The sequence below is a fragment of the Labrus mixtus genome, chromosome 3 (genome assembly GCF_963584025.1).
Source record: "Labrus mixtus chromosome 3, fLabMix1.1, whole genome shotgun sequence".
Lineage (NCBI taxonomy): Eukaryota > Metazoa > Chordata > Actinopteri > Labriformes > Labridae > Labrus > Labrus mixtus.
The window spans coordinates 8,190,811-8,217,850 of record NC_083614.1 but is presented as its reverse complement, the minus strand read 5'-3'; the positions used below and the strand labels follow the sequence as shown (position 1 = coordinate 8,217,850).

The window sequence follows — 27,040 nt, the reverse complement described above, 5'->3', positions numbered from 1 at the left end:
TTCATGACGCTCTGTCTCTATCATCCTCATCCTTATCTTCTTTGCAGTTTTGTGGAGAAAACAAAAGAGTTGAAGCAAGAACTAAATATGAATGTAATCTGTCTTTGCAGGACTGTGGCTGCTACCAACATGAATGAGACCAGCAGTCGCTCGCATGCCGTCTTTAACATCATATTCACTCAGAAACGCCTCGATGCTGAGACTGATAACACCACTGAGAAGGTAGACTTTTATCTACCACTGAGTAAACTAATTCAATATTGATCTGGTATCTCTGCTCATCTATGAGTAGATTGATTACAATGATTTCAATCTTGTCTTAATTGGAAATCAATGTTTGCTTGAAGGTCAATCTGTTATTATTAGCAGTGTTAGGAAGGATACTCTTTACATGTAATAGGTTCCAGATAAATGTTTTACACGTCAGTGTTTTTCACTCTTTTAAATGTAATACGCCTTGTAGTGTTACGCTGGTCGAAAACTAAAAACTGAGAACCTATTAGAAAACAACTCTTACAATCTGAGTGCTTACTTCACTGTTAAATAAATGGAGCATGTCTGAAGATGGAGACTGTGACTTGTGAGCCGTCCTTTCCAAGATGGCGTTCACCTTAATTAATCCTGCTGCCTCTGCTGATAGATTCTATTTGAAAAAGTGCTCCATGAGACAGTTTGCAAAGCAAAAGATTTAAATGCATATATATTCTACATATTTACTTTCGACACATGCAGTTGGTACTTTTTTTAAAACATAAACATGCTGATACACCAGTCAAAAAATAAAAAAAAACAAGTATAATTTTTACCAAGATCGTTCAGCCGCGCAGTGATAATAATACTAGAGGGTAAGAAATGCAGCGATCACAAACCGAACTGAAAACAGTATCTAACACACAATCTAACTTTTATTGTGGCCCAGGTGTTCCAGTGCCAAACTGTGTTCCTTGTATATTTTTTGAGCTGTATAGTTTTATCGAACACTGATAAAAATGTAAAATCTTAAAGACATTTTAAAGAAGCCTGATCTTGGAAAATGACGAGTTGTTGTTTATCTTCCTATTATTCTATATCGTGCAATAGTCCTCTGACTCTGTTTATGGTTTTATCTCTTCTTTATCTGTGTTATTCTCATATCTGTATATATTTCATTTGAGTTAGCATTTCTCTATTATTGTGTATGCGGGTGCTCTTTGTATTTTACAGTGACTTTATTTCAATTTTACTGCCGCCCTGATCGTACAGCACATTGGCTTTTTAGATATTCTTTATACATAGATTGGTTTGAGTTGCTTTTGCTAATTCATGTATTGACTTAATTTTTTGTTTCAGGTCAGCAAGATAAGTTTGGTGGATTTGGCGGGCAGTGAGAGGGCAGATTCGACTGGAGCAAAAGGCACCAGGCTTAAGGTGAGATTTTCATCCTAGTCTTCATTTATTTACACAGCTCATGACCATATTACATGGTATGGGGAAAAAACAGAACACACAACAAAAACAAAACAACGCAATAACGTGCGTTACTTAAACAACAGAAGGACGGGGGCGCAGATGGCCTAGCGATTAGGTCGTGCCCCATATACGGTACCTATATACCCCCTCCAAGCGGGCGGGCTGGAGTTCAAGTCCGACCTGTGGCTCCTTTCTCTCATGTCATTCCCCACTCTCTCTCCTCAGGTTCCTGCTCCATCCACTGTCCTATCGAATAAAGGCAAAACCTCAAAAAATTAATCTTAATATAACAACATCAGAGGACATTCTTCAGAAAGACATTTACAAATAACCTCTGTCTTATCTGATTGTATAGACTGACATAATAAAATATATTTAACTTCATCCAAAATTAGAATACTACTTACTAAACTAATTTTTAACAGATGTGGAAGTTCATCTTTATGTTTGTATCTTTCTGCTTTTATTTTGGATCAGCAAACTAATCAACACTAAATGCATCAGGGCCTCTAATTGAGACCTGTCTTTCTTTTTTTCTTTTTTGGGGGCTTTTGTGCCTTTATTGGAGAGATAGGACAGTGGATAGAGTTGGAAATCAGGGAGAGAGAGAGTGGGGAATGACATGAGGGAAAGGAGCCACAGGTTGGATTTGAACCTGGGCTGCCCGCTTGGAAGACTACAGCCTCCATACATGGGGCACACACACTACCCACTGTGCCACCTGCGCCCCAAGAGACCTGCCTTTCTTTGTCAAATTGTGCAGCAACACCAGGCTAGTAAAAAGGATTAGAGCTTAAATTGGGATGGGCTTTTATTTGGAGTTTTACAGTAAATCCATTTTAAAACTACTGTATATTATATAAGTATGTTGACTTTCAAGTTATTCTTATTCTTGCTCTGCGACAGGAAGGAGCGAATATCAACAAATCTCTAACCACACTGGGGAAAGTCATCTCTGCGTTGGCAGAAGTGGTATGTATCATAATCTGCATTTTTGTACATTGTAAAATAAAGCACATGTCATGCAGGATATTCATTTTACTGTCTGTTTCATTTCAGGACTCTGGGTCGAATAAGGTAACCTGTTTAAAAACATATTTATATATATATATTCTGAACTTAAATGCAATAAGTACAGTGATTTAAATGTTCTGTTTTGAATTTGGTAAACAGAATAAAAAGAAGAAGAAAGTAGAAAGCCATATCCCCTACAGAGATTCAGTCTTGACCTGGCTCCTCAGAGAAAATCTGGGTATGAACACGATGTTTATTTGTTTTACTAGCTCATTTTTCTTCAATACTTCATTAATCCTGAACAAACTGAGACCTAAATGTGTTTGTCTTTAGGGGGGAATTCTCGCACTGCAATGGTCGCTGCCCTGAGTCCAGCAGACATCAACTACGACGAGACCCTCAGCACACTCAGGTAGAGAACATAAAACAGATTTTCTGCCGCTCTGCCGTCTTTTCCTCCCACACAGCTGCTGAATGTCGCTCTGAAGGACGCTAATGAGACAAAGTGTTGCATAATACACACTCCCCTCAGGGACTTGCATCAGATTCACACTTCAAACACCCTTCATGAGCTGCGGTGCCATGCTGCAGAATCCTGTGGTTGTGTGAATATTTATTTGCCTTTTTTGTCACCCCTCTCTCACCCGAGTTAACCTGCTCAGTGATCCTTCCTTTACCCTCACAGGTATGCAGACAGAGCCAAACAGATCCGCTGTAACGCCGTGATCAATGAGGATCCCAACAACCGATTAGTGCGCGAGCTGAAGGAGGAGGTGTCACGTCTGAAAGATCTCCTCTACGCCCAGGGCCTGGGTGACATCATTGAGAGTAAGGGGTCATTTATTGGATTTATGCGACCATTAGTGCTATCTCTACAAGACAGTTTATAACGTTTGTAATGGTTTTTGTGTGAGTGTGCATACTGTTCTCAATGACACACTGTCAGCCCACACAGCTCCCCTCAAAAAGCAGCACACTTTATCTCCCCATGTGCTCACAAACATTGTGTGTGTTTATGTGCTTTCAGATAAAAACACAAAGCAGATAGCGACCCAAAGAAGAGAAATCAATTGAAAGATGTGAATAGAGAGAAACAGATACATATTTTCTTAAACTGAAGTGAGATGAGAATTAGCAAAGTCCAGTTTACTCTCATGTTCGGAACCACACAAACATTTAGAGCTGGAAATAGTGTGAGCAGGACATTGAGGAGTTCTGAGCTGGTTATGAAACAGAAAGTAATACTGATCTGTCTCTTTGACATCCAGAGGTAAGAGAGACCATCAGTGACAAGATTTATTACTTCTATATTATCATTTTTAATGCCTGTAAATGCTGCCATAAAAGGCCACACTCAGTCCAAAGGGGGCATTACAAACGACAAAGACCAAACGTTTCTCAAAGGAGCTTTAAGTCTTTGAGCTTACGTGCCAAGTAACAAATTGGAGGTGTTGAGTTTAAATAAAGGGTGTTTACCAGTCACACAGGGTCTGCTTTAGGTTTACATTTAAGGAAGAATAATACTACCTGTAGATAAGACATATGTATTTTTACATCTGGATTTTTCTTGAGACTCGTCACAAAAATTCACAAGTTGAATTGTTGTGGCTAAAGTACCAAAGTCCTGAGAGTGATTTAAGGAAAATAAGGTCAACCACTTACTAAATAATAATAAATCTAATCTAATGTGTTTGATTTCTGTATTTGTGACGTAAGAAAAGATTGGGGGAAATGTGTTTACCTGTCAAGCCCATTTTTTTAAGCAGAAAATGTTTTTATTGTATACATTTATTAAGATTACAATTTTCCCTTTTTATCACAGATAAAAAAAACATCAACTTAGAAAAGTTTCCTCTATCCTGTCACGGATGAAAAATTATAAATACATTTAGCTTGAGACATATCACTGGTAGAAAAATAAAACAATTATCATCAAGATTTAAAACGAACACTAGAAATCTTTTTTTCCTAAACTGCCTCTCACGGCTTCCTTACTAAACGCATAATCAGCTGTTGGACATTAAAATGAAACGCTCTGTTTCTGTTTGTTAAGGTGTTAATGAAATAATAGGGACATTTGAAATGAATATTAATATTTTTCTCAAGGTGTTGGCTCTCCTTTTATTCTCTTTCTAATCTGTCTCTGTCACTCTTTTTCCACTCTTCTCACAGAGTATCGAGCGTCTGATGCTGAGATCGAGGGTTTGAAATGTGTGTTTTCTGGCTTTTGCTCTTGCTCTTGTGGCAGCAGCTTAGCATCAGCAGTGCTTTCTGTGACAGTGTAAAGTAGCTTTTCTGTTCGCTTGTTTTCTTCTGTGTTGCATCAACAAGTGTTTGAGAAGTGATCAGAATGTTTCAGGCGCTTTGCACTGGAACACAGTACATACTTGCCAACATTTAGTTTTCAAAATGTTAGAGACATTTTAGCAATTTAGGAATGGTTACAAAAACAAGAGCCATTAACCAATAGAGCTATAATGAAATAAATGATACAGACTTTGTTAAAGTGATTTCCTCTATCCTGGTGGGAGGGGTTTAGTCCAGCTCTGCTTGTATTTATACATCTCTTTATTTCATAATTAGATTTTTTACATGGTCATGCTATCCTACTTTTACAGAAGCTCATGTTGCGTTAGCTTCTTAGTTTTTATGTTTCCTGATAGAGCTCTGCCCAGTCCTGCCCTCCATCGCTGTGATTGACTAGAAAAGTGAATATTTTAAACACAGACTTTCATCCAGCAGACTGTTGACTTAATATTTGATCCTTCCCTAAACGTTAGTGAATCCTTTTGTATCTTAGCCTAAAAAAGTATGTGGCTTCATTTGTGTCAGCGTTGTTAAGGATATGTCACCAACACTTCTGTTAAGGAAAAGCAATACCTTTTTATTACAGCCTGGCTCTTAGGCTGTAACAACAAATGGGAGTTGAAGATGAGATATATCATCCATCCATCTATTATCTATACTGCTTTTCCTGTTAGGGGTTGCAGGGGTGGTGGAGCCGATCGAGATATATCAAAATAACACCAAATTAAACAGTGACTGAAACAAAAGAATCAGCTGCTCCACGATGTTCACACAGGGTGTGAGAATAACAGAAGAGAGAGCGTCTGTCTGATGAGGAGGAATTATATGGATGAGGACTACACCGGGCCCAGGTGTAGCTCATCCCCTGATAGCAACCCCACCTTGACTGGAACCTACATCATAAAGAAGAACCGGCAAAACGGGAACACCTAGTGGTGTGGAGGGGTCGTCACAGTTTAGACTAAAAAAGTCAATTTAGACACAAGCAGCAGGGTCTGGGCCCAAAGTCCTGAGGTCAACGTTGAGGCAACAGATTCAATCTAATCATCACACAGGAAGGCAGGATTAGACAGAACTCTATCTGGGAAACATTATGCTTACCTGGCCAGTTTGCCTGTGCAGAAATCAGACACACAAACCCGTCTCCGAATGGGGTAGTTGGTTGCCAAATTGTTGGGTTTTTTTTGACTGATGGGTTTTAGTGCGTGGTAGTGAGCGTGGATATTGTTTCATAGATGATCTTGAAACTTGGCTGATGTCAGACTAACATACAAAACTTATAAACTTGTGTCTGTGACTATTTGTATAAAAGGCAAAGGAGGACAAAAAAAATACAGATGGAAGCTGAAAAATTACCTTGAAATACAGAAGAGACCTGCGAAAAACGGTTGTGTCTGTAGGTCTGCGATAAGTGAATGTTCATGAGGAAGATTTTTATACCTTGACGTGTGTCATGGTGCTGTATACGTTTGAGTATGGCTGTGTACAGTGGCTGTTGCATTGGCTGGACTGAGCTTAATCATTCATGAAGCAAAAAGCAATACAGAGCAATGCCGAGCGAATCATTCATCATAATGAAATATGTTATGAAACTTTACCTTTACTATTCCCCTGGCAGAGTCTCCTGTTTGTCTCCACAATAGAAAAAAACATAAAATGACAATGCAGCCTTTTGTCAAACAGAGAGTATACTCAGGTTCATATTATTGAATTCATATAACTTTTCACTGTATTTCTATAATACGTGACTTTATTAACTACACTGGGAAGTCAATATTGTGTGATCCGTCTTGGCAGGGAACAGTCTGTCCAGATGGGTGGGTGTGATACACTTTCCCAATTTATTGCTCTGTGTTGCCAAAGCAGCAGCTGCAGGGTTGATATGTTTTATTGTGTACAATCTATGAAGGCCACAACAGAGCCGAGAGGAAACACTCAACACAGCACAGGGAACTTGAGGTAGAATCAGGGTTTGCTTGTAGACTATCTTGATCATTTAATTTGGACACATCGTGTTTCCAAATCATCCAGTGAGAATAAGGAATGAACTGCCAAAGAAGTCAACATCAAGTGCGCTTTTTGGGGGTGGGGGGGCTTTTTTATCGCTAACAAAAGGGAATCACACAGCATTGAATGCATCTTTATGCTTTTAGATAATAGTCATAATTACGTTCTGGCTTCCTAATGTTCTCTGCAGGAAGTCTGACCCTTTTTCAAATGACTAATTATCTTTTTCATTATGTGAGCCCCCTCTAGCTTCTGTATTTCTAGTTCCATATGATGACTGATTGGGTGAAATGTGCATGGCTGGAAGTGAGCACTAGATTCCTTATTGCAAAATAGCTTTCTTTATGAAATGGCAGATAAAGAGTTTGTAAATGCTTATTTTAAACGTTCTTGCTTTTGAATGTTCCTGCATTTGATGCTAAGCTTGTCATTTTTTGTATTTTAGCTGCATTTTCTTTGGACATGGCTCAATGATCTCCTTGTTGCATATTTTAAGTTTTGTGCGCGTGGCTTTCTGCTGGTGCTGCCCTCGCTTGTGAACTAGTAAATATATCTCTTTGTGTTTTATGGGAGTTGTTTCAGGCCACCTTTCTTCTCTTCCTTTTCTACTCTCTCTTCTCTTCCTTATTGGTTCACATTTCTCTATTTTATTTCTTCAATTTTATCGATTTCCCCAACTCCCACTTCCTCCAAACACATACACACATCCTCTGCTCCCTCCGTCCCGTCCGACAGACCTATCCGATTACAAGAACAATAACAAAAAAGGCCAAGCAGTGAATCAAAGGGATGATCTCTCCACAGTGACCAACGCCATGACGGGCATGAGTCCCTCTCCGTCTCTCTCAGCCTTGTCCAGCCGAGCCGGATCCATCGCCAGTCTGCATGACCGCATCATGTTCAGCCCAGGCAGCGAGGAGGCCATCGAGAGGCTGAAGGTGAACGCAGGATAACATTACCACGCACTCAATCTCAAAGCCCACACTCTGAATACACAGCATCCATGTACAGCATTATATATCAGATATTCTCTGGCTCATCAGCTGCTTATTCACAAACCATATGCTGTTTTGTGCCCATAATCCTCGCCTCAGTTAAACTGAAAGGCTAGCGATATTCAGTTGTTTTGCTTGTGTTGACAAATCTGTTTGTCAATACTATCTGACTCCTCCAGACTGAGTCATTTGTTTCCTCTGAGGTCATACATCTCCAAGGATTTTCCAATAATGCTGTGCCTGTTCTAGAGAATTAATAGTAGATGGAAGACAGAAAGTCCAGGCAGAGAAATGAGGAATTAAAAATGCAATGTTGCTTAGGTTCCTTCCCTGGATAGTTTTACTTTTACAAGAGGTTTGATTGGTTTCTACAGCTCTGGTTCATTACAGTGATTAACAAACCTTACTTAACAGGAGTAAACAGTGGCCTGTTTTCAAGTATGTGCCTGGTGGAGTATTTACAGCTTGGTTCATTTAACACTATGAGCACCTACAATTTTTACGCCCCTTGAGTTATCAGAATCAGAAATACTTTATTAATCCCAGGGGGAAATTCAGTTGTTACATTTTCTCTTAAACACAAAACAGCAGTAGGAAATATAGAAATAATATAAGATGTAAAAATAAAATGGAATAGAGATAATAAAATAAGCAATAAAATAATAAATAAGGACCAAGTGAGATAAGATAATAAGCTATGTACAGCGCAGTGATTTAAGTTAAAACGATATTTACAATTATGAATATACACATAAGGCTCAATATGAAGTTACCGTAATTACTTTTCCAGGAAATAAAGGTTGTTATCTAGTTTTCTTCTCATTTGAAGACCAGTCAAGAAAAGTCTGCTGATGTCTAATTAAGTGACACAGAGAGCTGTACTGTTTAGATAGGGTTACTACCTTTCCATTTATTTTTAACTTTAAAAAAAAGCTGTCATAGCTGCTTAACTTTTGGTTTAGCTCATTCAGACATCACCTACAAATAAAGGACCTTTGCTTTCATATTTCATAACAGTCTTTACTGTTCAAAAAGACTGGGCAAAACTGGATTACATTAGTGTTTAAACCAAGCTACTACCTTCTCAGATCAATGAAAATATCAGTATATAGTATAGTAGTATAGTATGATTAGCCTTTCAACATATATATGCTATAATATACGTATAGTTTAAGTGTTGTATGCTTCAGCGTGTCCATCGGTGAAAAGAATATGGATGATTTCTTTGTTTTTTCGATTACAATGAAGGATTATGGCACAGAGGATTAAACTAGACTATATCCCGCACACTTTTTAATAGGATCATATCACTGTTGTTTTTTTCTTGGGAATGTTCCCTCCCTGTATCCCTCAGACACGTTCTTGAAATCACAGTTTGACTGAATCGCTGCTGTCTTTCTGAAAATATAGGAAACAGAGAAAATCATTGCTGAACTCAATGAGACCTGGGAGGAGAAACTTCGTCGAACAGAGGCGATTAGAATGGAAAGGTGAGATGTAAAATTTTCTTTTGAGCTTTTCTTTTATTTCATTTAAAAAGAAAAATCTAAAGAAAATGTCCTTCTATCAATGTACCAAACAAAGCAAATCTATAATTTTGGAAAGAATATCATAAAGATAAAGAAAATGGTTTAAAAACAGAAAATACAGCGAAGAGAACAATATACACTCAATACTGAAACATGTTAGAATAACTCAGTTTTCATGGAATGGTCATTTAGACCTTAAAAAAAATGTCCTCATGTTTTGGCCTCAAGTCATCATCAGGATATACAAATAACCTACACTCGTTTGAGTCCAGGGAGCGCTCCTTCATGTGTGTTTTAACAGACTAAATGCCATTAATGAAGACTCTTTTAAGAGAAGAGACCTACGACATGACATGACAATATCCTTGTAGAATATTTTATGTAGTATGGACTTTTGAAGAAACAAGACAATCCCTCTATATGCTCTCTATGATATTGATAGGTAAAGCAAAAAACATGCACTGGTTTACTGACTGACTTTTGTTCACAGAGAGGCCTTGCTTGCAGAAATGGGTGTGGCAATGCGAGAAGATGGTGGGACACTTGGTGTTTTCTCTCCCAAGAAGGTAAGAAAACAACAACTCCACAACTCATATTAAATCTTGTACTTAACATTAAAGTTATTCTGCTTGTTTATTTACCCCAAAAAGCCCTCCGATAGCCCTAGAAAGCCCCAGCCTGTGTTTATCGACACAGTTGGTCTGTTTTCCCCCAACGAGGTTTGTAGCTGTGAAGTGTTAAAAAGCCGTTTCCCTCTCCGAGTGCTCTGAGTCTCTCTTCAACAGCAGGCAGATCAGTCGAGGGTTTTTCCTTTTTCATTTACTGTTATCTTAAATCTACTTCATTACTCACTTCAAATACTCCCCGAAGGCGGCATTGGGTGTAAACATGGGGGAAAGATAATGGTAGCGCCCCCGTTTCAGTAATTTATGACTGTTTGCCTGCAGCCTGTAACATCTGACTGAGACTTCATTAAACACTCACGCTGTGGAGCTGCATGGTTTTATCTGCTGCTGATTGTTTGATGTTTCTTACTGTGGGAGATTTCTTTCCAGCTCTTTGATGTGCAGTGTATGCATATGTTATACTGTAAATAACATATGGTTGATTATGTTAAATTCATGCAAAAACATCTGCAGTTAGTAAATCACTCCTTGCTCTGTGTCAGACTCCTCATCTTGTGAACCTGAATGAGGATCCTCTGATGTCTGAGTGCCTGCTCTACTACATTAAAGACGGGATTACCAGGTCAGATATTTTATGATCTTATAATAGAAGAGTTATTTTGAGTGATTGATTATAAAGATTTTTCAGGTGCTAAGTGTACTTACGTAAGTGCACCTCTTACATCATATCATCTCTTTTTTTCCAGGGTGGGTCGTTTGGATGCCAGCAGTCGTCAGGACATCGTCCTCAGCGGTCACTTCATCAAAGACGAGCACTGCACTTTCACTAGCGCTACAGGTCCTATGGGAGAAAGTGGGTGCTTTATTTTGCTCCACAGGCTTGTTGTTGTGTGCATTAGAGTTTAATATTGACAGACAATAAGTTAATCCTCAAACCGTGTTTTCTGTTGCCAAGCAGCAGTCGTCCTCGAGCCCTGTGAAGGAGCAGAGACTTATGTGAATGGAAAGAGGGTGACAGAGCTCACCATCCTCAAATCAGGTCTGTAAGCTTAGTTACTCTGTCAAAGTAAAAAATCTCCTTTCTTGTTATATAAGTGTTTCCAGACATTTTCAGGAACTTGCCTTTCACACAAGCATCTCACAGTAGGAGATTTCCTGTGAAGGACGTACTCTCATAACTCAAAATACTCCACTGGGTTTAGGGTTTAGGCTCCTCCTCCTCTACTGTACTGGTGACTGTTTCTATGTTAAAGGTCACATATTATCCTCCTTTTCAACAATATTAAATAAGTCTCAGATCTCCCCAAAACATGTTTTTGAAGTTTCTTGTTCTAAATCCACTCTGATCCTGTATTTGATCATGTCTATAAACCCCTCTATTTCAGCCCTGATCAGAACAGACTGTTTCTGTGTCTGTAGCTTTAAATGTAAATGAGCTGTGTCTGACCACACCCCTCGGGAAGGGCTTGGGTGGCTTGGGCTCTCTTGCAGCAGGCACAGTGAGAAGGCAGACTCAGAGGGCACAACAAACACCTAGATGGGAGAGCGTCACCCACCTGGGGGAGGGGCTACTGCGAAAATCTCCAAACTGCCTGTTTGAGCACACATTTAAAGACAGAGAGGATTGACTTTTCTCATAAATGCTGGGTTTGTAGACTGGCCAGAGACACATATAAGTATTTGACAAACATGATAAAGTGTATAATATGTGACCTTAAATATCACTACAGCATGTTTAAGGATGTTTCTGCAAGGCAAAGACAACAGTGAAAAACAATATTACGACAACCAAGAAGAGCTGTAAAGACCATGAAGCAGTAAAACTCTGATCAAAGTGAATGATGTCATCACCCGCCTACTGGTTCACATCTTCATGTTTAATGGAGGAAAACTTGTTCTGTTGTTTTGAAGTTTACTTTCAAATATTTCATCTTTAAAAACAATTTTCTTGAGTCAGGTATATAGACTCTAACTGTCTCTGGGACAGGAAGAAATGTATATATTATAAAGGTAATGTAAACTCCAACATCAATGGTTTGAGCATGCACACAATCTGATGATGATAACTTTGGTTTATTCCTTTGAAGGAAATCGCATCATCCTGGGTAAGAGCCATGTGTTCAGGTTTAACCACCCAGTGCAGGCGAGGGCGGAGAGGGAGAGGACCCCGTGTGCAGAAACTCCCTCTGAGCCCGTGGACTGGGCCTTCGCTCAGAGGGAGCTGCTGGACAAACAGGGCATTGACATGAAACAGGAAATGGAGCAGAGGTACTAAGGATATTAAGATGTCAACTAAAAACATAAACTGAAACAATAAGAACCAATAAAAGCAAAACGATATTAGGGGATTCAAAATATGAAGTTAAAGCAAGAAGACAAAAGCCTGAAAAACACGGCAAAGAGAAGACAAAAGGCAGATGAAAGGTCAAGACCAAAGAATAAAATTAATAAAACAATATCAGATAAAAGCAGTTCTTTAGAAATGGGTTCTTGGAAAATTGTTTAAGAGGTCACAGATTCCCTTATCTCCTCGGAGCAGCCATTCTGAAGTTGAGGGCCTTGATTTCAGAAGGTGCTCAGTCAGCTTTAGAATGAGCCTTCACTCTGGAACAGCTATAAGAGCCCCAACCAAGGACTTTACGGTGATCTATTGATGCAGACGTATCTATTATGGTGCGCTGTACAAAACATGCTTTAAAACTCTCAGGTAAAATAAACCCAATTTAAAACCCATTCTTAGTCTACAAGGAGCAAATTAGGAGAGACTATGATTGGGTGTTGTAATGTTTTCTTCAAAAACCATAGACTGTACATGAAGCCAGATGTCACGCATTTTGATGCAGAAAATACACAGAAGGGATCAGCTGGTGGAGCCGCGGTATTAATGTCCCGCCCCCTCCTATAACCAAAACAGACTTAACAAAGATCCCTCAGGTCGACACAGTCTTCAGTAGAGCAGATTCTTTTGTTGGTTTGGAGCAGACACTCCTGCTCATAGAAAGTGCAATGACTCTAGTGTTTGTTACATAACCTCGCATCCTCTCTGATTTATCCAATTACAAAAAGCGCTGCTGGAGCAACATTTGTCAACAGAGCTGTGTCATGGCTTTATTCCCATTTTTGTTGCAACAGTAACTTGAAAAAAATGAAACAACTCAACAAATGCACACTCAACATACAACAGCATGATAAGAACAAAATATAATGACTGAAACCATGTCTGAGAAAAATTATATAGTTTGACTCATGTCTCATCTTTTAACATGGAGGAGGCTCTACACTGCAGCCAGTCAGCAGGGGGAGCTCCAAATGTTTTGGCTTCAGTTTTATGGAGTTGTCATGCCGTCCATCTTTTTTACAGTCTGTAGTGAAAATCAATAGGTAGCTATTAGTGTTATTAGAGAGCAATCCAACTTAACTTTGAGAAGAACGGTGGGGTAGTAGGAATCAGATTTGGTCTCTCTGGCATTTTATTGAAGAAAGGAACAACAGATGAGTTAGCCCAAGAAGGAAAAGATAATTACTCTACTCTACTGGCAATTCCGATTTTAAAAGCTCTCAAGTTTTTCAAGCCCGCAGTAAAGTGCATAGTAAGTGCCATGCTGCTCCAGATACTGACGGTGAAAAAAACAAAGTTTCCTTTAGGGTTGTCCTTCACCTTCCTTGTGTTTGTGTCGTCAGGCTGCAGGAGCTGGAGGAGCAGTATCGCAAAGAAAGAGAGGAGACCAACAACCTTCTGGAGCAACAAAGACTGGTACAGTGATGTGTAGCTTTGGGTTGTTTACATTATCTTTTGCTTAGAAGCCACAGGAAACTAGATTTTGAATCTTTATGTAGGTTTGTATGTTTTTTCTGTTTTATATATTACACTTACTTTATTGAGTATACAGAAATCAAATTTAGAAAAGTAAGTGCCACCAATTATACTCCGTCTTTCTGAATGTGCGCTGACTCGACACGTTTTCTATCCACCGAACAGTTTCTTAATTGAAATCCATTTCTTTACGGCTTTTAATGGGTTATGTCCACAAGCGTTAACTTAGTTCTTCAATGATTAATTGTTAAGGATTATGAGAGCAAGCTGGAGGCTCTTCAGAAGCAAGTGGACCGTTACTACCCAGACGTCCCTGAAGAAGAGGAAGAGCCAGAAGAGGAAGGTAAACTAATTAAAAACACATATACTGAACATTAATATGTCGGGGGTAAACAAAGAAACCCTAAACAAACAATAACGTTTTATCCTTTATTTCCCACAGTGCAATGGACAGAGAAGGAGAGAGAGCTGGCTGTGTGGAGTTTCCGCAAGTGGCGGAGCTATCAGTTCACCTCTCTGCGTGATCTGTTGTGGGGAAACGCCATATTCCTCAAGGAGGCCAATGCCATCAGCGTGGAATTAAAGAAAAAGGTACACCATGTTTCCTTTCACGATTACTATTCCATTATATCTCAAGATTGATTTTTAATGTGTTTTTTTGACTGTTCTGTTCTTTAACCTACGCTTTGTGTCCCTTCAGGTCCAGTTCCAGTTCATCCTGCTCACAGACACTCTGTACTCCCCCCTGCCTCCAGACCTGCTGCCTCCAGAGGCCACTAAAGACAGAGACGTACGACACTTCCCACGCACCATTGTGGCTGTGGAGGTGCAGGATCAGAAAAATGGAGCCACCCACTACTGGACATTAGAAAAACTGAGGTACATCAACATGCAACAAAGTCAGAGGTCTCTAATTAATGATAATCTGTCAGACAAATCTTTAGCCCTAGTTAGTCAAGCCACCATATTTACGCCCCTGTGATGCTTTGCCTTCAATCTGAATGTTGCATTGGCATAACAGGGGGGTGAATAGTCCCCCCCCTCTGTACCGTCTTTGGAGGTAGTAACAGAGGCAAGACAGAGCGCAGCGCTGTGTGTGTGTGCATGTCTGACTCTGTGTCTATGTGGAGCTCCATCTGTGCTTTTGCAACGCTGAAACGCAATGGTCACTCACAGACTGGGACACCAATATTATGCAATTGTGGAATCAGTATGACTGTACTAAGACGTGATGACGGCTGAGCTTAGCCCCTTGACAGAATAATAACTTCTTGTATATACAGCACTTTCTCTCCATAAAGTGTCAGAGTGCTTTGAAAAATTAACAAGACAAAGCAGATAAAATGTATATAAAAGAGGACAGAAAAAATAAATTCAAGACCGTAACTTAGATTACATCAAGCTAATAAAACAGTACTGAAAACATTTCCAAATGCCTTGGGAAAAAAATAAAAGTTTACAGAAGTAGAAGAAGGTGAAGCTGGGCTTTCCAGTAGGTAGACAGTTCTTTGTGTTAGGAATCAAATAGCAAAGCCTGATCAACCTCCGTGATCAGCAGAGCACCATTGGCAGATTGGAACAGAGAGGGCACACATTAGGACAACAAATCATCTGTCTGAGGGCTAAATATCATCAAAAGTACAGCATTGACTGACAGAAGAGTAATCCTTAACCTCAAATGTATCCTCTTTTAGGACACTAACTCTGTGGTTGCGTCTTCTTGCAGGCAGAGGCTCGATCTCATGAGAGACATGTATGATCGTGCGGCTGATGTGCCGCACAACACGACTGAAGACACTGAAAATGTGATGACCGGAGGAGACCCCTTCTACGACCGCTTCCCCTGGTTCCGTCTGGTTGGCAGGTAAATGCTGGGCAGCAATGGCCACTATATGTACCGTGTATGTACAGTACAGGAATGAATTCAAACTGAAGTCATGTAAAGGTCGACAGAAGCCAGACAGCAGATGTCCAGAGTACTTTCTCATTAAAGATAATGGGAGGCTGTTGGCCATAGCTGCCACATGTTGTCCATGTAGCGAAGTGATGAAAACCAGCATGAAGTAATGAGTTGTCTTGACTTCATCACTGTGTCTCTGTCATGATATACTGAAGTCTGTTGTGCCCAGACTGTGACTGTTACTAACCATCATTGAATCTCTCCTTTCCAACTAATATGAAACATTTCTTTGTATGAAGGACGGACAGCTTTTAAATGTTCAGTGCCAAATCTTTTACCAAGTAAGCTGTCAATTTTGAAGAGATTTGCAAAAGAGTTAAACTGCAAACACATGTTTTTTTCCCCCTCTGAATATGGTCTAAAAGGTTTTACACAAAGGAAGGATTTGACAATCAATGGCTTGTTGATGCGAGACCTGTCTGTTTTAATGGGAAAAATCAGCTGTGGAACATTTGAGATCGATGTTTCTTCAGTCCTCCTACTCAAAGCCTGCTGTTTCTTTTTCTCCCACGTTGGCACACAGCCTCCCAGTCTCTCTGCCAAACTCTCTCTCTCTCTCTCGCTGTCATTTTCTCTCCTTGCAGATGGGTCGCACACACAGTCACATGGCCCAGTTACATAACTTTCAGCATATCAGGACTTTAATGTCATTAAGCTCCTGCAAGACAAGCAAAAATGATCAAGCAGTAATCTGCAAAATGTCTCCCTGAAATATGTTGTTTGTCAGCTCATTCTGACTTTCTATTTATACACTCAGTAAGTACATCAGGCTTACAGTGTGTGGCCAAAAGCATCAGTGTGAGGCCAAAAGCCCCAAACTTAATGAAATGTTATTCCTCAGATAAATAATGTATCAGCAATAAGCTGAAGTTGGATGTAGCTGGTTTGTGTATTTGTACCACGACATACCAGTGGAGAAGAGATGAGGGCTTAAAAACTACCCGATGTTTCAAAAATGTAATCGCACATTTTTTACATTGCTTGTAGTCTAAAAGCAACGGATAGATATAATTTAAAATGTTTCATACTGAATTTCAGTATGACTTAATGTAACAACATCCTCCTTTATTTTTCTCTTATTTATTTCTTTGAAAAGAAAAAATCCTGCACACTACTCTTGTTCTTGACAAACGTTCGTAGGGACCGAAACATTGTGACTTTTTCTAATACTGTAAAATGGTGATGCCGAGCAAGAGTAGTGTGTGGGATTTTTATTTTCAATGCGATAGATTCTTAAATATTTCTTGTACTTTTCTAATAAGACAAACTCTGGATATATAATTACCCATACATGTGAACATAAGACCAAAGAATATTAGCCTTACCAGAACTCGCCCCTGTAGTAACTGGAAGTGACTTTCCTCTTAGGAAACAATCTTTTTTTTCTTCAGGGTCTCAGTCATCTACTCCATGATCTGGCACACTCAGTACTGTACAGACATTCTCATCAAATGGGGTCAAACACTTGTAACAACCACCGTAGCTGGTTTCACCCTCTCCCATCTGTTCTGTGTGCCTCTTTCGTACATGTCTGCTGCACTAAACATTGGACAGCATACATGTAAAATCTGGCTCTAAAGGCAGATCCTGGTTTGAAGGGAGGCAGGTTTCCTTCTGTGGTCCAGTCTTTATGGTGCTCTACCGCCCCTCCTGTTTGATCAAGTGTGTGCTTTCTCTCTATCTGTACTAACCTGGTTCCCGTGTCTCTGGCTGCACCAGAAACCCTCTTTTCAACACATGCATGAGCGAGCGCATGAGTGACCCCACCCCACCCTCGTCCCTCTCCAACTCTGAAATTACTGAGCTGGCCGACGCTCAGCGCGAGGGTCGAGGGGAGGCGGAGGAGTTGGAAGAGTTGGAGGACCTGGACGATGATATCTTTTTGGAGGACCCGTGCTTGGAGCTCGGGGCAGATGATGATGAGGATGATGTTGATGATGATGATGATGATGAGGGAGAGCTCTGCCGAGGCTCCAGCGAAGGCCAGGATCCCTTTTACGACCGCACACCTATATTCAGTGTAGTGGGAAGGTTGGTGAGGTTTCAGGGAGCATGCTGGTGGAGGAAACTAGCTCTTTCACGCTGAGATGCGGGGGTCTGTTTCCCTCGACAGACATCAGCAAAGACCAATTCATTTCTGAAAACACATTAATGACACACTTCAAGGGTACTCTCACAAAGTCCGCTGTTGAAGACTGGGCGTGCATGTCCACATGGAAAACGCATATTAGATTGAAGATGGTTGAAGAGTATCTTGTGTTTCATTTGTGGCAACCACAATGTTTTGTCCAAAGTAGTCTGTTTTTTCCCCTTGTAAACAGAAGTCAGCACTATCCACACGTGGTGGGGGCCGTACAGTCGGACAGCTTCAGTGGAGATTTGGACACCAAACTAACCTGTAACTTTTGAATTGAGGGAATCAAATTTATTTATCTTCTTTATCTTCTCAAGCAAAATTCTGATTGCTTAAATTGGGACTTGATTTTTAATTATTTAGTGCTTTAAATGACTGATGGATAGAAGGGATTTATTAAATGATCACAGCAGTTCATTTAAGATGGCAGCTGCAAAGAGGCTGTTAGGTAATCCTTTTATCTGACACATAAGTAGGTTTGTCTGAGTCATAGACAGATTGTGTCTAAAAACTTTACAGATGGGATTCCTACTAAGTATAGACCTTTTCTGTTTATTGAACTACAAAGGGAACTAAGTGCTCTGTTCAAATCCACCAGACTCCATAAAAAAACAAAACATGTTTTTTTAACCTGGCAAAACATGGGAGTTATGACATAACTCAAATAATTGTATTTATCGTTAAGAACTTAATTTGTGAAAAAGCATCAGTGTGTAAACAGTTAGCATATACATGAGAGCACAGCAAAAGAACACACGCACACATATAACACACACACACACATATATCACGTATCACATATTAGTCCATAGTGCATGTCTACAGGTGAGACACGATACATTACATTGCTTACGTTGTCAATTTGATTGTTTTCTTCTGTTATTATGTGACTTTGGTACCTGAAAAACGTAACGCTGATCCAACACAATAAATACAAAAAACAAAAACAGACACATGGGAGCAGCTTCACACAGAAACTGTCCTGCTCTATGTATTAAAATGAAAAAACATTTTTAATGGAGTTTGGTGTCTTTGAAGAAAGCAGTGAAGCTAACTGCTGTTAAATGCTGAACAAGAATTTTCCCTTTAAAGAAATGTATTTCCGGAAGGACCATTTGTGTAATTTTTTAGAAATAAACATTAGCAACTTGAGCCCCTTAGTGTGAAAAAAAAAAAACAAGCTATTTCTTCGGATGTACTCCGATCAAAGTGCTCTTCAGCCATTACAGCTCCTGTCAAGGCTGCAGGCGAAAGCAATCTACTGGGGCCTTTAAGAAACAGGTTTTTGTTAGTTGTTTCTTACCCAAAATGTGTTTAAATAACGCTGACATTTAATAGATTACCATCCCCCCTTAAACATTTCCTGTTTGCTCAGTACAAGTTATCTGGACAGTGTAGTTTTGATTGTTTTTTTCTGTCACTATATTGCCCCACTTCACAGATTTATTGAAAAACATGATTTTGAGTTAACTCTGGAGTAGACATTTCTGAGCCCAAAGGTTTATCTTTTGCTTCCTTATTTATCTCAACAACTCTGACTGTTGTATACTTTATTATTATAATTTTTTTGCTTCACTCAAACTCGGACTAAATGCCTCCACTGCTTATTAAAATTTCACATTTAAAGGTGCTTCTTATCAGCCCAAGGTGGTTCAGTTCATATCACTTGTTTCCATGGAAATCCAAGCAAAGTTGATGCTCAACGGCTGCTTGAGGTGTGTGTCTCACTTTTTGTGTGGCTAAATGCAAACTAGCAGCTTTTCAAGGCGATCATTCACGAGCAAAGGCACTGACATGTCTCATGGAGTTTATTCAGGTCCGATTTGCATAACACAGGAACCCACAGCGGAAAGTTATCACCACGCTGTGAAACCTTTAAAGCACAGAAGAGTCTGATGAAAAGCAAAGTGGTGTTGAAGGAAGACTCAAAATCTCAAGATGAAAGAGCTGGTTTCTACTGCAGCTGTCTCTTTTAGGCATGCCAGAGCACAAGTCTTTTCATTTTGACCTTTTTTGTCAATTTTTTTTTTTTTTACTGGAATACGTCTGATGCTGAACTCGTGCCCCCTCCTTTGCACAAATGATTACTTCCTCCCGGGAGGTGAACTTTGATTTCAGATGTCATTTGTTGTTTTTGTGTAGCATACACTTTATGGAGCTGTTGGCAGTTTTCTATTCAAGCTGGGCCTTGTTCCGTTTGATGATTTCTGTTTCATTTGCTTTGGATTCCTTTGAGTCGAGATGTTAACAGCATTTTAAGTTCACCTTTTTGTCTGGAGCATGCCTTATTTGCACCTCACCAATCTTTTTTTAATACTCCACCCTTAAATGTCTACCCCTATTGGCTCATGGGAAACGTGACCCTTGCCTGCAAGATCCAACATTATAGCTAGAAAAACAAGAAGGAAGAACATTTCTAGTGCAGTTGAACCCACACGACTATTCTAAAAGTTCATCTTTGGCACTACCCCTGAAGTATTTTAAAATTTAATGCAAAGTGCCTTGACTTCTAATTCTGGCTCCTCACATTTGATATGAAGTGTGGCGTTTTCATATTGAGGCACTTTTAAGATGCTATAGCGCAGTCGATAACAATCTTTAAACACTACATAAAAAACTGCATTTCAAGAATTTAATGAATGCTCATGAGGAAGAGTCTGCTGCCCAGCTTAGTAGGAGGCTGGTTTCCAGTATTTAAGTTGACCCTTACACTCATGCTCCTTAGCCTCACCAAGCTCTCAATGCAAAGTTTAAGGAATTCTGCATGTGACCCATAACTGTCTTGACATTTTTGATTTGTAGATGGTCAGGAAGCGATAGTAAAGGGCAGCCATGGCCATCGCAAGAGCAGTCCCAGCTTCTGTTTGGTTGCTTTGCAGCTCTGTGTTCTGTTGTCCAGTCACCGTCCAGTCCAGTTTTATCAAAGTGTCTCCCCTAGGGTATTTCATAATTTTCTTCAATTTATCCCTTTCTGTCTTTTCTCTGCTTCCTGCTCAGGGCTTTTGTGTATCTGAGCAACCTGCTGTACCCGGTTCCTCTGGTCCACCGCGTGGCCATCGTCAGCGAGAAGGGAGAAGTGAAGGGCTTCCTCCGTGTGGCGGTGCAGGCCATATCAGGTAAGGCTCAGATCCTCAGTCTTGTTTAGAATATAGCATGCAGGAGTACAGGCTGAGTGAGACTTCTTGAGGGAGTGAAGTGAAGGTGCTCTGTGTTTCCCTCCAGCTGATGAGGAAGCTCCTGACTACGGCTCAGGAGTGAGGCAGTCCGGTACTGCCAAAATCTCTTTTGAGGATCATCAATATGAAAAGGTATTAAAAAAAACCTATACATAAAGGATTCACCTGTTTGAAATAACATTTTGACTGTTTTGTGTGTTGCACTTTGCTTTTGTAGTTCCAGTCTGAGACCTGCTCTGTAGGTCTGTCGCGTTCTGGGGTCTCCCAGGAGGAGCTTCGTATTGTGGAAGGGGAGGGGCAGAACTCAGAAATGGGTCCCTCAGCTGATGAGGTTAACAACAACACATGTGCGGGTAATTGTATCTTTTGTATGAATGGATGCATGACTACGTGTTTGGGAGTGTGCTTGGGTGTGTGTGTGTGTGTGTAGTTTCAATAGTGGCCTAAATCTGCGGGGCTGAGGCTCTGCATAAACTGTGTTTATAATTATAACAAAGCTTTGTTAAAACTGCACTTTTCCATGCAAAGATGCCGATGTGGCATAATTATACCAAGCAATGAAATTAATCACAAAACAAGACAGGGATAAGATAAGATATTTTAATCTCCAAGAGATGTGAAACTTAAAGAATGCTTAAGAAAGATCAGCAAAATTCACAACAGTCATTCACAAATTGTCTTTTATGTAGTTAGAGTTCCACTGTTTTATTGTTTGAACGTCTGAGCTTTTTATTTATGTGATAGTATATAGTTATAAAACCGGCTGCAGAGGATCTAAGAGAACATGACGGGTGAGGAAAAACAGAGAGAATCAGGAATAAAGGCTAGTCCCAAAACCATTAAGAGACTTGTAAACAAGTAATACGATCAGAGTTGATATTCAGCTCTTAAGCCCAAGTCACTGCCCAAAATCCCCAAATTTGTGTGCTAAAATCAGCTACACTTTAACTACATATGATTCTTGTTTTGTGCTCTTCCCAGCCGGTGCAGACGAGCCTGAGAATCCGCTGAAGGCCGCTCTGGATGGGGCATCTGAATCCGCTCTGGAGCATCTGAAGATCGGTAACGTTTTCACCTTCAGGGTGACCGTCCTGCAGGCCTCCAGCATCTCTGCAGAATATGCCGACATCTTCTGCCAGTTCAAGTGAGCTAATCTGAACTCCTGTGTCTTCTGATAGAAGTCATGTTCCTTTCACAGTTGAATGTTTTAAAATGTGGTTTGATTTCAGTTTCATCCACCGCCACGATGAAGCCTTCTCCACTGAGCCACTCAAAAACACCGGCAGAGGCCCTCCGCTGGGCTTCTATCATGTGCAGAATGTAAGAAGTATCAGATGCACGTGCTTTTTTGATGACTTTTGGCTTGTTTAAATTAAGTTACTAACTTCTTTATCACTGTTTTTATTTGATAGATTGCTGTGGAAGTTACTAAATCCTTTGTTGACTACATCAAGACTCAACCCATCGTGTTTGAGGTGTTCGGCCACTACCAGAAACAACCGTTTCTTCCTCTCTGTAAAGATGTCATCAGGTACCTGGCAAACAAATCTTCTGATGGGTCTGATTTTCTGCACAGATATAAGTTGCAACATGTTCCTTAAAATAACACGTTTTGTTGTTATTTCTTTAACCAGTCCACTTCGTCCCTGCAGAAGACAGTTCCCACGAGTGATGCCCCTGTCCAAACCAGGTGAATAAACGCCTTGCTTCAATTGCAACAATTTCTATTTGTCTGATTGTCTTTGTCTAGACTTGTGTTGTCTGCAAGTCACGTCATCTCAGCTTCATGTTGTTGGGTGTGAGCAGCTGACTCCGACACCTCGCCGGAGCGGGAGAAATCTCTGGAGATGATCCGATACCTGGTCCCAGATGTGTTCAATGGGGCGCTGGTGGACTCGCTGTCAGGCCACGCTCTGTCTGCCGCTGGCTTGGCTGCTTCCTTCTTACTGGAAGCAAACGAGCGAGCTCAGCTGACAGCTCCGCCCATCTCTATCTGTTCAGTTATTAAAGCTCAGAAGCCGGGTTGGTTATTGATGTCAGATCCATGAGAATCCTGTGACTGAAAGCCTTTTTATATCAAGCATCTACCTTGGTGTAACTACAAAATACTCTACTGTTGATACTTTTATGTTAGAACAACAAAAAATGATGTGTGAATAAATGCAACACTGAACTCCTTTAAGCTAGTTGGTTGAAACGAGAGCAGTTCTTCTACCATAGCTCATGAAATGACTGAATATTAGAAGTTGTAAGAAGAAGTTTTGAAGACAACGTATTGATATAAAAAGGATTTTCTTTTGGGGTCAGGATTCGGTTGGATTGGCTCTCTGGTGTACTGTGTGTTTTCTTATGACCTGCGTGGTGGATTCTCCCTACAGTTCCCTCTTCAAGCTTTTCTTAAATTGGATGGCAATGGATGGAAATGCTAACTCTACTGCACATTATTCTATATATTTATCTAAAGGATAGATAAGACTTAAATAAGCTAAAACTGATTTATTCTCATGTTATAGTGGAACAAAAAAAAATAAAAACACAACTTAGTGTGCAGAACCATGCAATCATTCACTAAATATTACAATCTATACTTTTAATTTCTGCTTGAGCCATGGTCAGTTCTGAAAAGTTGACATTCCCCTTAGTGAAAGTAGAGTCAAGCAGAAAAGACTCAATCGTGCATTCTCTCTAATGGCCTGCGAGAGGCGTCTCCACTGGTCCCTGAAGAACGCTAGACTTGAGTCTTTAAAACAAACAGAAAAGTAGGCTTTGCTTTAGGACCAAGAGACAACGTGCAGTGTTATGAAGGTAATGCAGAAATGCAAAAACTGCAGTTCCCAGAGTTTCCATTTGGCTGCAACAGGAAGTGCCATTTATACCCTTATTGATTTTTTTACAGCAGAAATAACGTGTTTACAGTCTAGTACAAAAAAAAACTGTAGATTTTTGTTGAACAAATCTGTTTGATTTGATGATATTCAGGCAAGAGTTCTGACTTAGTTTGCATAGTTAAGTCTGTGGGCGGTTTGACTGACAGGTGGGCATGTCGTAGCTGTTTGCCAGGAGGCTTAAGGCCAGCTTGAACTCCACCTCTTTGCCCATTGATAGATTGATCTAAAGTTTGGTGGAGATGGTGTTTTCAATATGGCGACCACCATCGTTCGGCTTCAGAAACCAATGGATGACGTCCATGATACTAGGTCCATGTTTTTTGCACCTTTGTAACCTGTCAGAGGTATAGCAATAAACATCCACCATCTTGGCCTAAAAATTGTCACTTACAAAAAAAACAAGACGAGGATGGCCAAAATACCAAACTCAATGATTTATATTTTATAAACTAAGGAGGGACATCATCACTAAGGCTATGTCTACTTTTTCAAAAAAGTAAATGGTTTAAGATTTAACTCCAGTGTGTGATAAATTCTTCATGCACACTTTCTCTGTTCTATGAACTCATTCTAGTTCATAGAACATAACTTCTTATCCATAGTCAGACCAGATATTTAGACAACTTTAATAACTTTAAAGTGCAGTAGTGTCCAGGCGGTTTGTGCATATACTTTCCTTATTCACAGGATGGTCCAATCACAGACCACAGAGAAAAACAAAGTCAAATAGCAGAATTAATTTAGTGGTATTCTTCCTAAGGATAGGACTCCTGAGTTGATTATTATCCTGCTGGAGGAAAGGCGCTCCTTGATTGGTTCCTTTCTTCCCCCTGCATCACTGATTTCCATTATTCACCTCCCTCTCTTTCCTCTGTAGGATTAGAGCTGTTCCCTGCTGTTACAGTAGAAACTAGTCTACCCTCTTTAACTTCTCTGCCTGTCTTACGCTCTTTATCTGCTCCGACACAGTACCTGCAACCAAGCTGACAGCTATGACCCGCCCGCAGGCAGGACCCTGCCACTGTAAATATGATCTCATGGTGTTCTTTGAGATCTGTGAGCTGGAGGCCAACGGAGAGTGAGTATCCTGGGTCAAACCACGTCAAAACATCTAGGTCTTGATTTTCACTCAGCTGGAGTTTGGAATGATTCGGACAAACTTTCTGTTAAATTATATTAGGATATAATTAATCTAAAAAAACAATTCCTCCTCTCCAGCTCTACCTAGCAGTGGCACATCAGTTAAGCTTGTTGTATCTGTCTTTTCAGCTACATCCCTGCAGTGGTGGACCACAGAGGAGGAATGCCTTGCCATGGCACATTCCTACTGCATCAGGTACTATGTCAATCTCACTTTCTAAAGGTTTATTTTTAGGCTTTTTATACCTTTTTTAGAGACAGGACAGTGGACAGAGGCAGAAATCGGGGAGAGAGAGAGAGTGGGGAATGACATGCTGGAAAAGAGCCACAGCTCTGGTTTGAACCCAGACCACCCTCCAGAAGGGGCACTAACAACTAGGCCGGCGGTGTCAATCACTCGTTAAGAAAATATTTTGAATTTTAAAAAGGGTTATACATTCTTTTATCTAAAACTGACCAATGTAACTATATTTATGTTGGTGTTGTCCAACATGTTATCTTGAAGCTTGCAGTTAATCAATATTTTGAGGTTTGTTCTTTGACTGGAAAACAAAAACAGGAGCACCCATACTAGCCCTACTTCATTAGGTCCTTTTGCATTTATTTTAATCATTTTCTTACAAATCCTTAAATGGTCTATCTGCGATGTATCTATCTTTCATTTTTAAATCACATTCCTCGTCGTGGTCATTCAGTTCCCGTGAGCTGTTTTTTCTGGTCCCAAGATTTAATGTAGGAGAATTTTGAAGCACAAAACAGATCGTGCCTTTTCAGTTGCAGCCCCCAAACTCTCTATCTTAGACTTGTCTATTTTATTTAATTTAACTTTTTTATTTGGAAAGAGACCATGTACAATATTAAACATGAATGTTGCCATTTGATGCATTGTACCAGAGTTAGCTTCAAGCTAGTTTACATCTGCAGCCCCTTAGCAGGTCACAATTATAAGGAGAACATTGTTCAGCTGTTGTTGTTTTTTATGCTTTCTAAATTAATTAAAATGTAACTGAATCAACTAGATGAATTTAACTGGATTGGCAAATATTGTATAACAACTTGACATAAACACACCTCTTTTGTTTTTCGGTGCCTCTCTCTTCTTCACAACCTCAGGGTCTCCAGAGGAGAATCACTGTCACCATCGTACATGAGTCAGGAGGTGACATGGAGTGGAGGGACATCCGTGAGCTTGTTGTGGGTAAGTCTGCTTTTCTCCTACAGGAAACCTGCAAACATTTCACAGTTACATCTCCTTGTGTTTGAGCTGTTCTAACTGAGCCACTTCTGACTTTGAAGGACGTCTCCGCAACACCCCCGAAGCAGATGAGACGATTATTGACCCAAATATCCTCTCTCTCAACATCTTGTCTGCTGGGTATGTCAGGCCCATGCAGGATGACCGGTACGTATTGTTACAGTCATTTGATGAAATCACACTACTTTGACATTGACAGATATGACAATACATAGGATTTTTAATTAGTATGATATTAATATGATGTAATATGGAATTAAAGATTAGAAAGGTCTCGTGGTCACAGTTATGACTTTTTGTGTAGCGGCTTTGCTGGATTTTGAATCTGTTTTATTAACCCTGTGCACACAGCCACCATGTTCCTCTGATGTGACACTCAGGTGGAAAACTCAAATGTTGTCACAATGTGATACTGCTGTATTCCACATATAACAAAGATAAGATGATTGTTATCAATCATCACTTACTGATCTTGATGGATCACTAACTGAAAAGTAACTGTATGGTGAGAAATCAGAGCATACAGTATATCAAGTAAAACAATATATTTTAATAGCTGTGACAGCGATTACCAACAGGTATAGCATCAGGACCAACACTGCCTCTTTACAAATAAATCCATATTAGATAAAGCTATAGCTGTTTGCAACATGTTTCTCATGAATCTTAAATAAATATTGCTAATATAAAGATATTTTTTACTTAATTTGCAAAATGCTGATAGCTAGCTTAAGTTTCATCTGACT

The 27,040-nt window shown here is 40.0% G+C and overlaps 1 protein-coding gene across 15 annotated transcripts in view; it reads left to right on the top strand.

Moving 5' to 3' along the window:
• The window catches only part of kif1aa (kinesin family member 1Aa), a 53,231-nt gene that overhangs the window by 14,347 nt on the left and 11,844 nt on the right, over window positions 1–27,040 (top strand). For 4 of the 15 annotated variants that reach the window (XM_061030570.1, XM_061030569.1, XM_061030567.1 and 1 more), the window contains exons 7-38: window positions 111–222; window positions 1,330–1,407; window positions 2,356–2,421; window positions 2,509–2,526; window positions 2,623–2,701; window positions 2,797–2,875; window positions 3,149–3,291; window positions 4,636–4,674; window positions 7,513–7,715; window positions 9,183–9,262; window positions 9,792–9,867; window positions 10,470–10,549; window positions 10,674–10,780; window positions 10,886–10,966; window positions 12,015–12,195; window positions 13,609–13,681; window positions 13,994–14,084; window positions 14,184–14,332; window positions 14,442–14,620; window positions 15,468–15,605; window positions 17,421–17,732; window positions 20,833–20,951; window positions 21,037–21,143; window positions 21,229–21,358; window positions 21,993–22,155; window positions 22,241–22,331; window positions 22,424–22,542; window positions 22,646–22,701; window positions 24,869–24,977; window positions 25,169–25,235; window positions 26,153–26,237; window positions 26,336–26,441. In XM_061030570.1, coding sequence (XP_060886553.1) covers window positions 111–222; window positions 1,330–1,407; window positions 2,356–2,421; window positions 2,509–2,526; window positions 2,623–2,701; window positions 2,797–2,875; window positions 3,149–3,291; window positions 4,636–4,674; window positions 7,513–7,715; window positions 9,183–9,262; window positions 9,792–9,867; window positions 10,470–10,549; window positions 10,674–10,780; window positions 10,886–10,966; window positions 12,015–12,195; window positions 13,609–13,681; window positions 13,994–14,084; window positions 14,184–14,332; window positions 14,442–14,620; window positions 15,468–15,605; window positions 17,421–17,732; window positions 20,833–20,951; window positions 21,037–21,143; window positions 21,229–21,358; window positions 21,993–22,155; window positions 22,241–22,331; window positions 22,424–22,542; window positions 22,646–22,701; window positions 24,869–24,977; window positions 25,169–25,235; window positions 26,153–26,237; window positions 26,336–26,441 — 3,516 coding nt within the window. Of the gene's footprint in view, window positions 1–110; window positions 223–1,329; window positions 1,408–2,355; window positions 2,422–2,508; window positions 2,527–2,622; window positions 2,702–2,796; window positions 2,876–3,148; window positions 3,292–4,635; window positions 4,675–7,512; window positions 7,716–9,182; window positions 9,263–9,791; window positions 9,868–10,469; window positions 10,550–10,673; window positions 10,781–10,885; window positions 10,967–12,014; window positions 12,196–13,608; window positions 13,682–13,993; window positions 14,085–14,183; window positions 14,333–14,441; window positions 14,621–15,467; window positions 15,606–17,420; window positions 17,733–20,832; window positions 20,952–21,036; window positions 21,144–21,228; window positions 21,359–21,992; window positions 22,156–22,240; window positions 22,332–22,423; window positions 22,543–22,645; window positions 22,702–22,817; window positions 23,034–24,868; window positions 24,978–25,168; window positions 25,236–26,152; window positions 26,238–26,335; window positions 26,442–27,040 lie in introns of all 15 variants that reach the window. The other 11 variants (XM_061030577.1, XM_061030576.1, XM_061030578.1 and 8 more) reach the window with 8 other exon arrangements.